Raw genomic sequence first — 9089 nt, forward strand, 5'->3', positions numbered from 1 at the left:
TGGCTTAGAAGTTTGATTTTTTCACAGCTCCAAGGGACAGTAGACCCGAGTATTTGATATAAATTTCAGCTTAATCCTTCACGCGTTCCTGAGAAAAGGGGTCTTGACAGACGGATGGGCGATGGACAACAAAGTGGTCCTATAAGAGTTCCGTTTTTCCTTTTGAGATACGGAACCCTAAAAATAACAAATTACATCTATAATGTTATGTACATAATAATAGGGTCAGGCAGTCAGGGCGTCGATGCCGGCTCATTGTCCGCAACAATAGCTTTGCGAATGTTTTTATAAGTAAGACTGATTATCACTTAACTATAATGTCTGCAATCCGCGTTGTCGGTATAATGTGTTTTGTATTTTTACGAGGTTTGTATGATCATTACACATCATTCACGACAGGTATCTGCGGTCCGTGGTGTCGGCACACAGCTAACGGGAGTCAAGCGTTGCCAACAATAATCGTTACGCTTTGCTTAATAGTATTGCATGATATAACATTTATCATGATATTAAATCAGTGTTCAATATTTTTTCAATAAATATTATTATTTAGCCAAAATGCCTACAAATATATTTTAAATAAATGTAAACCTTTTTTTGGTCTATGAATTAATTTAACTATTTTTGTGGTTTGGATGGATGTAATGAGTTTAACAAAAAACTATATAAAATAGGTAAATAAGGTCAAGGTCATGACTGAGAACGAGTGCTGTTATTGGTCGCTTAGTGCGGCGGTCTCTGTGCACGGAAATGCCTATAAATATAGTGCGCCTTTCGGTACCTTTATTATTCTAAATCTCGGAGTCGGAGTCGGGAGTCGGGCAGTCGGGCGCGAGGCGAAGTGCGTGGAAGCAAAAAAGAAAAAAAAAAAAAAATGTGTGTGTGATTTTGATAATTGAATAATAATAATATAATATAATTTAATTAGTTAGTGGCGTCGGTCGGCTTGCTGTCTCTCTGGCTGGCTGGCTGGCTATCGGGGTGGCCTACGTTGTTTAGCAATGATGGACGGAATTATTGAATGTTTAAATAATTTGTCTGCCTGTCTGTGCCTGTCTGTGTGTCTGTGCGTTAAGTATAAATTTTAGAGAACCACTAACACTCACGAACGCACATACATCATACATACATACATAAATAAGTACACATTCAGATCAGAGTATCGTTAATAATTTACAATTTTTTTATATAATATTATAATGTAATAATATATAATATACCTAACGCAATATTATTATGTTTAGTTCAATACGTACAATAAATACACATACGAGTACATTAACTAAGTGTACAGTGCACACTGTAGGTGCGTACCTACCCCTGGGTACATAGGTACTTGGTTACTTAATAATAATAAAGCGAACTAGTCGAGTCAGTAAGTCAGTCAGTCATTATTATTAAGAACAAATAGTAGAAGTTATCGTATCGCTTACCTATCTATTTATATTATTTAAAATAGAACTAACTAAATCAGTTACTATTATAACTTGCGTGATAATGAATAATGTCTTTATTCAATTGTTAGTTTTAGGTTTATTTATTTTTTTATTATTCACTCTGTTTTCGCTCAATTTCGACATACAACGCGAAACATAAGTATCATAAGTCATGCATTTCCTTCTCGTAGCGTTCGGGGAGAGGGGGGGGGGGGGGGTGTCTCACACACGAAGAATATACACATATCGTCAAGTCGGCTGGAAGTACATGATCAATAATTATCATTAAAATTACCAACCTACGTATTAATATTTGAAGTAATACAAGAAGTAGAATTCATTATTTTATCGATTAGAAACTTAGGTACACACATAATATGATTATATTATGTAATTATAATGAACAATTTGCGGCCCTGAAAAGGGCCTTTTGTCAGTTCGGTGTGTTACAGTCGTCACATGGCGCGCAGAACGTCGTCCTAGTTCTCCTCGTCGTCGTCGTCGTCGTCGTCGTCGTCGTCGTCGTCGTCGTCGCCGCCGCCGCCGCCGCCGTTGTTGTCGTCGTTGTTGTTTTTATTTTATTTTTTGTGCGCGGCCTTCACATTGTACGCATTATATAATATTTGTGTCGTTGTATTTATTGATTATGATCTTACAATAGGTATTCGCATGTTCAATTTTCGCGTACAATGCGAGATTCGCTCACGCTCAAGTGACTGACGACGTACGATCGAACGAACGAAACGAACGGGCTGACGGACGGACGGACGATTTACGCATTCATCATGAGAGACTTAACCGCCGAAACCGTAGAGCGTGCGTCCCTGTCGTTTCAGAGCGTACACGACGTCCATAGCGGTGACAGTTTTCCTTTTGGCGTGCTCTGTGTACGTGACGGCGTCACGAATTACGTTCTCGAGGAACACTTTAAGCACACCGCGAGTTTCTTCGTATATCAAACCGGAGATACGCTTCACTCCACCTCTGCGTGCCAAACGGCGAATGGCAGGCTTCGTGATACCCTGGATGTTGTCACGAAGAACTTTCCTGTGACGTTTCGCTCCTCCTTTTCCAAGACCTTTGCCTCCCTTGCCGCGACCGGTCATTGTTGTTGTTTTGGTTTAGTTTGATTCGATTATGTTACGTTGTGTTAGATCCGTTCGGCAGACAGTCCGCACGAAATATGTTCCGTTCGAACTCCATGCGCCCGTTTTTATACTGCCACGTACGACGAAAACGACGGCGCGGGTTGGGGAGGGAGGAAGCGCGCGAGGAGAATGGTTGGGGGTATACTAACTTACTCACGCGGCTGTGATAGGCGGAACGCGACGGTGCTATAATAACCCACGGAGACAGCGAAAACGATGGCAATATAATAATGACACCGCAAGTTATCCTAAAACCCCTACCGCTACCGAGTTGATGCAATTTGCAGTCTCTTCAATTTCTTCTCTTTAAAAAAAAAATAAATAAATAAATATATTTTTATAAATATAAAAATTCATCGATTCATCGATATTATAATTATTACCAGTAATTATGTTATTTTCTTTATAAAGTTAAGAAGGTAACTAACCTAAATTTGTTGCGTTAATATTATTAATATTTTATTAACAATATACACAAATCTATGTGTTTAGTGTTGAGTACGGTAATATTATTATGAATATAATATGCCATAAAGGTAATATATACTTAGTCTGTCGTTTACTTGCCGAGTCTCGTTTCGTAGACGATGTAAGAAACAAATTGTAATTATATTTTGAAATATATGCGGCCCTGAAAAGGGCCTTTTAATGATTAAAAGTCATGATGCGCGAATCACGCGTGCGTCAATTTCGCCTTCATTTGTAAATATAATAATATAAATGTTTCGCGATATTATGTGTTTCTAATAATATGCGAGGAGCGAGCTGCGATGCACGCGCGCACATTATTTTAAACACCCGTCGTGTTGAATAATATTTATTGTTATTATTATTATTATTATTCTACAACGATGACGACGACGACGTTGGTTGCAAGAGCGAACGGCGGCGTTTAAGCTCTCTCCCTCTGATTCTGCGCGCCAACTGTATATCCTTTGGCATGATGGTAACACGCTTGGCGTGAATGGCGCAAAGGTTCGTGTCTTCGAAAAGACCGACCAGGTAAGCTTCGCTGGCCTCCTGCAGCGCCATGACGGCGGAACTTTGGAAACGCAGATCGGTTTTGAAATCTTGCGCTATCTCACGAACCAAACGCTGGAACGGTAATTTGCGAATCAGAAGTTCCGTACTTTTCTGGTAACGACGGATCTCACGGAGAGCGACAGTGCCGGGCCTGTAACGGTGAGGTTTCTTCACTCCGCCTGTTGCGGGAGCACTCTTCCTGGCGGCCTTGGTCGCCAGCTGCTTACGTGGCGCTTTGCCACCGGTTGATTTTCTAGCTGTTTGCTTAGTACGCGCCATTGTGTTGATCAACCAACCAACCAAACAAACAAATAAATAAACAACGAACGAACGAACGAACGAACTCACAAAGCGATCGACCGTCACGCGCAGAGGTTTGATTAAGAATGTAAAACCATACCATTCGCGCGCGCCTTTTTATACCAAAACGCCGCAGTGGCCTGTAATCGTTCATCTTCCGTCCTTTCTTTAGACTATATAATTTTTTATTTTTTTTTTCTCTCTTTTAGATCTTATATTTAGATTAATTAATATAATATAAAATAAAAATAATAATAATAATGTTATTAAAATAATTAATGGACATACATAATTAGTAGTCAAATGCATTATTATTTTTTATTTTATATTTTCTTCTTTTAATTTTAATCTTCTATATATAATTATTATTATTATTCATGCTTGTGTGTAGGTGATATTATTTGTTTATTTATTTTTGTATAATATATTATGTTACGTGGTCCAAAATAGTGTTATTTAATTTATTAAAATGGTAGGTAGGTAGTGTATTACAACTATATTTTAATATTTATTTCATGCAGGTATATATGTACCTATTACTCACATATTAAATTTTATTTTAAAACTCCACGTGCTCTCTAGGGTTCACCTACTATTATTCAGCACTTGAGAGCAGTTGAGAATTATTACAATGAATTTTGTATTATTTTATTACTTATTATAAATTATTATATTTATATTATTATTTTTTATTTATTTTTTTGTGACGAGATGCCTTAAAGAAACAACAATACACATTACACACACACTCACAAAAACATCACACATCGTACGCACACAACATCGGATCAAATTAAATTATAATAATAACTTAACTTAATCTTCGTGCGTGCGTGCGTGCGATGTGCGTGCGAGCGTTTGAACTGTGATTTCATGAGAATATATTGTGGCCCTGAAAAGGGCCTTTTGGATGACATAAGTTGTATGTATGTTCGGGTTGCGTGCATGCGTGCGTTTACGTACATACACACACACACCACCGATTTTACATTACTATCTAGCTAGTAGCTCTCACTTTGAACTGGTGTACTTGGTGACAGCTTTGGTACCCTCACTGACTGCGTGCTTTGCCAGCTCGCCTGGCAGAAGGAGACGTACAGATGTTTGCACCTCCCTGGATGTGATGGTGGAGCGCTTGTTGTAATGCGCCAGACGAGATGCTTCCGCAGCGATGCGTTCGAAAATGTCATTCACAAACGAGTTCATTATCGACATCGCCTTGCTGGATATTCCGGTGTCAGGATGGACCTGCTTGAGCACTTTGTAAATGTAAATTGCGTAACTCTCCTTCCTCTTGTGCTTCTTCTTTTCTTGTCAGTCTTAGAGATGTTCTTCTGCGCCTTGCCAGATTTCTTGGCAGCCTTGCCGCTGGTCTTGGGTGGCATATTGTGTTTTTGTTAAATGAAGTTGATTTAATTGAATGCAGTAACGACCGCGATATACCTCAATCGCAATGTGAATGCGCGATAAAATTTTTGGTATTAAAAAAATATAATACTTTCGCGCGCAGAACGTTCAACGGGTGAGCCACGTTCACGTCCATCCAACGGCCAATCACAGCAGAGTGCGTCAGAGGAAAATGCGCTGCGCGACGGCACGGTGATGCGGCGGGAGTAAAGTACGTAAGTAATAATAATAATAATAATAATTGTATTCATTTGGTTTTGTATTTTGTTTTTTTTGCTTTATTTTAACATAACCTACTATCGTATAAATAACATTATGTATGTGGGGTAGATAGATAGTAAAAGTAGACATTTTCTTTTGTGTTTTTTTAGTTAATACTTAAACTCAGTTCTATTTTCGGACGATTTTGGATGATTTTTTTTTTAGCACAAACATCATAATAGTATTATGTCGACCATCAAATACTACTGTGTATTAATTAATAATACATGAATATGTTCATTGCGAACTCGCCCTGAGTTTGGGCGAGTATTGATAGGTAGGTAGGTAGGTAGGTAGATTGGTTGGTTAATTATTGAGTCAGTGATAAGGTAAATATTATTTATCGTGTCATAATCTCAATTCTAGTGTATATTAGAGGTGAACAAATACTAATAATATTGTAGAATTAAACGTTCATTGTCGAAACGAAACATTATTTGTTACTCACTCATTACGTATACAATTGTATAAGTAAGTAATGAGTATATAGTAGATAGTAAGAATCATATTGCGGCCCTGAAAAGGGCCTTTTGTTTTGTCCATTTACCTAACAACTCACGCACGCGCTTTATTTATTAAATTTTGTGATGTATGCGCGCGCGCTCACTCGCTCGCTCATGGTTTGCGACGTGCAACGCGTGCCCACGCAGCGTCGGTGTTACAGTTTTAGGTATTTTATAAAGGTATAATTAATTACTAACTAATTAATTAAGCCTTCTTCTCGGTCTTTTTGGGCAACAGCACCGCTTGAATGTTCGGCAACACGCCGCCCTGTGCGATGGTCACACCGGAGAGAAGTTTGTTTAACTCCTCGTCGTTTCTTATCGCCAATTGAAGATGTCTAGGTATGATTCTGGTTTTCTTGTTGTCCCTAGCGGCGTTTCCTGCCAACTCTAGAACTTCAGCGGCTAGGTACTCCATAACGGCGGCTAGATAAACAGGTGCACCGGCGCCAACGCGTTCCGCGTAATTTCCATTACGCAACAGTCTATGTATACGTCCCACGGGAATTGCAGTCCGGCACGGTTAGAACGAGACTTGACCTTCCCCTTGACTTTGCCGCCTTTACCACGTCCAGACATGATGTAGTGTTGTTGTTTTAAATCAAAACAAAAAGAAAAGAATATAGAACGCAAATGTACGTGCTATATAATATTATGTTATATTACACTGCTATACGATACGATACGTTACGATGCGCTCTCGAATAAAGTGATATAGTTAAAAAATAACGCGTCCCCGGTGTTTATATTCTGCACTTACTACGCGTAATAGTGGTGGGAGCGAGATCGAGCGCGTTAAAATAGACCAATCACGATCGTTCGCCGCTTGCGCGGCGAGCCAATAAGCCGCGCGGCTGTCGGTCATGCCGTGACGGCCACAAAACTAAACGAAACTTCGAATTTTACAATATGACGTACACACAATACAACACACAATATAATATTGTAATATAATAATATATTATATTAGGTGCGATTATATTAAGTATTTTCCTCACATATTTTTTTTTCTTATATAATATATAGCTATTCAGTAAAATCCAAAATATTATAATATAATTCGGCCACTCGTGCGATTTGTATGTCAATGTCTATATGTATGTATATTGTATGAATTCATCGTAAAATGGAATTCTTACGTCCCACCAAATTGAACGAATCAATAAATAAATAAAAAAAAAAAAAAAAAATGAGTAGGTAGATAGATAGGTAGATATGCAGTCAGGTATATTACATTATAATAATACATTAATGTATATGTATGTATGCATGTAAAGACTTCTGTCATCTTGTCGAACTTAAGAAACTTAATAAAGAAATTCACACTTATTATATTATATAATAATAAATAAGTAGATTGATTTGAAATATTTGTTAGCCCTGAAAAGGGCTGTTGTATGTGTATATGTTTGTGCGTCATGGATCGCACACGCGCGTTTCCCGCGTTCCGTCACAATAATAATAATCATATTTGTACTTGTTGATGTTGATGATGTTGTTATTAATGTGACTTGAACGCGACGACGACAACGGCAATGGCAATTTACGCAGGTGCATTGTGAGCATATCGCGTTCACTTTTTGGCGGCTGAAGCTTTCTTGCCGGCTTGAGGCCTTGCCTGCAGAGGTCGAGGCGGCCGCCTTCTTGGGCTTAGGAGCTTTAGGTTTCTTGGTTGGCGGTTTGGCGGATTTCTTGGCCTTCGGTGCGGCTGCGCTTTTGGCCTTACCCCTGTGCTGCAGCTTTCTTCGCTGCGGTCGCCGGCTTCTTTTGGCAGCTGCGGCTTTGTCTCTCTCGTCGCGGATGGCGGCGGCGGCCGAGGAAGATGAAGATTTCGATTTAGCCGGCGACGTTGCGGACGATGACGACGCGTTCGCCCACCACTCCGCAGCGGCAGCAGCGGCCGCGGAGATTCGCTGCCTCGCCGCCGCCGCCGTCCTTCTTAGATTTACCACCGGCCGACGCGGCAGCGCCGCTCGCAGTGTTGCCCTTCGATCCGGCTTTTCTTCCAGGTCCACCGCCTGCGCCGCTGCCACCGCTGCCACTGCTGCCGCCGCCGACACCGCCGGCTGATTTTTGATTTTTCGACGCTGCAGATTTTGATTCAAGTTTGAAAGATCCAGAAGCGCCTTGCCTTTTGTTTGTATGGGTAACCTCGATTCGACGGCGCTCTTCAAATATCTTCTAATGAAAGGTGCCAATTTTTCAGCGTCCACTTGTACTGGACGGCGATGTATTTTTGATTGCCTGTAACGATGATCCGCTTCGTTCCTTCAGCTCTCTCTCTTTATAGCATTGTTCACCATTTCTGATGTCTTCGGATGTGTAGGTTTATTTTAGCTTTGCGCAGCGTTGCAGCGGCCGCCTCGCGGTAGGTTTCTTTGCCGGGGTTGCCGGTGCTGGGCTTGGTTGCAAACAGCTGTGTTCGCTATATTTTTTTCTTTTTGGTTGTTTTTCTCAAATTATGCACAAATAATACGCGCGCAACATACACTCCACCATTAACGATGATAATAATAATAATTATTATAGTAGCATAATATTATTATTATTTTACAATATATTACTAGTAGTAGTACAAGTATGTAGTAGTAAGTAGTATTATTATTATATTAAAATGCTGCAATTGTTTTTAAATACAATACAAAAGAGTTCACACGACGTCAGATGTCGCCACTAGGTTGGTAGAAATTTTCATTAGCTGACACGCGGCTATACCGTAAGGAGAGCCTTTGCGGCGCGAGACGATTTCACGTACGAACAGTTGAACTTTTCACTAACATCAGTCTGTTTAAATTGAATTTAACATTGTTTTCATATATTCATCAATTAAACGTTTATGCCCTCATTCCCCATGAACTGATTTATTTATCTCAAAACATATATACACGATATCGTCCGTTATCTGATAAAGTTGTTTATTACACTCGGTAACGTTCACGTGTAGTCATGTTTAAAAGTTATATATCTCTAAAATACGAAACAATGGAGTGCTGATTGTTATTCAAATAAAT

General features: G+C 39.6%; 3 protein-coding genes and 2 pseudogenes across 3 annotated transcripts; all 5 read right to left on the reverse strand.

The window, feature by feature from the left end:
* Nucleotides 1-1843: 1843 nt before the first annotated feature.
* Nucleotides 1844-2637, reverse strand: LOC119193674 (histone H4). The gene has a single exon (XM_037447304.1). The coding sequence runs from the start codon at nt 2540-2542 to the stop codon at nt 2231-2233; it is 312 nt and encodes a 103-aa protein (XP_037303201.1). The 5' UTR covers nt 2543-2637; the 3' UTR covers nt 1844-2230.
* A 571-nt stretch (nt 2638-3208) lies between these two features.
* Nucleotides 3209-4067, reverse strand: LOC119193677 (histone H3-like). Its single transcript, XM_037447306.1, has one exon. It carries the CDS (start codon nt 3884-3886, stop codon nt 3428-3430), a length of 459 nt encoding a protein of 152 aa, XP_037303203.1. The 5' UTR covers nt 3887-4067; the 3' UTR covers nt 3209-3427.
* A 724-nt stretch (nt 4068-4791) lies between these two features.
* On the reverse strand, nt 4792-5501 carry LOC119193676 (histone H2B-like). Its single transcript, XM_037447305.1, is given in 2 exon segments — nt 4792-5215; nt 5218-5501. Coding segments are annotated over 2 exon segments (372 nt in total). The 5' UTR covers nt 5293-5501; the 3' UTR covers nt 4792-4918.
* Nucleotides 5502-6174: 673 nt separating this feature from the next.
* Nucleotides 6175-6670, reverse strand: LOC119193675 (annotated as a pseudogene).
* A 782-nt stretch (nt 6671-7452) lies between these two features.
* On the reverse strand, nt 7453-8408 carry LOC119193673 (annotated as a pseudogene).
* Between the last annotated feature and the right edge of the window lie 681 nt (nt 8409-9089).

The sequence above is a fragment of the Manduca sexta genome, unplaced genomic scaffold, assembly GCF_014839805.1.
Source record: "Manduca sexta isolate Smith_Timp_Sample1 unplaced genomic scaffold, JHU_Msex_v1.0 HiC_scaffold_880, whole genome shotgun sequence".
Lineage (NCBI taxonomy): Eukaryota > Metazoa > Arthropoda > Insecta > Lepidoptera > Sphingidae > Manduca > Manduca sexta.

Coding starts and splice junctions, on each gene's coding strand:
- LOC119193674 (XM_037447304.1), bottom strand. CDS start 2,542: ATGACCGGTCGCGGCAAGGGAGGCAAAGGTCTTGGAAAAGGAGGAGCG.
- LOC119193677 (XM_037447306.1), bottom strand. CDS start 3,886: ATGGCGCGTACTAAGCAAACAGCTAGAAAATCAACCGGTGGCAAAGCG.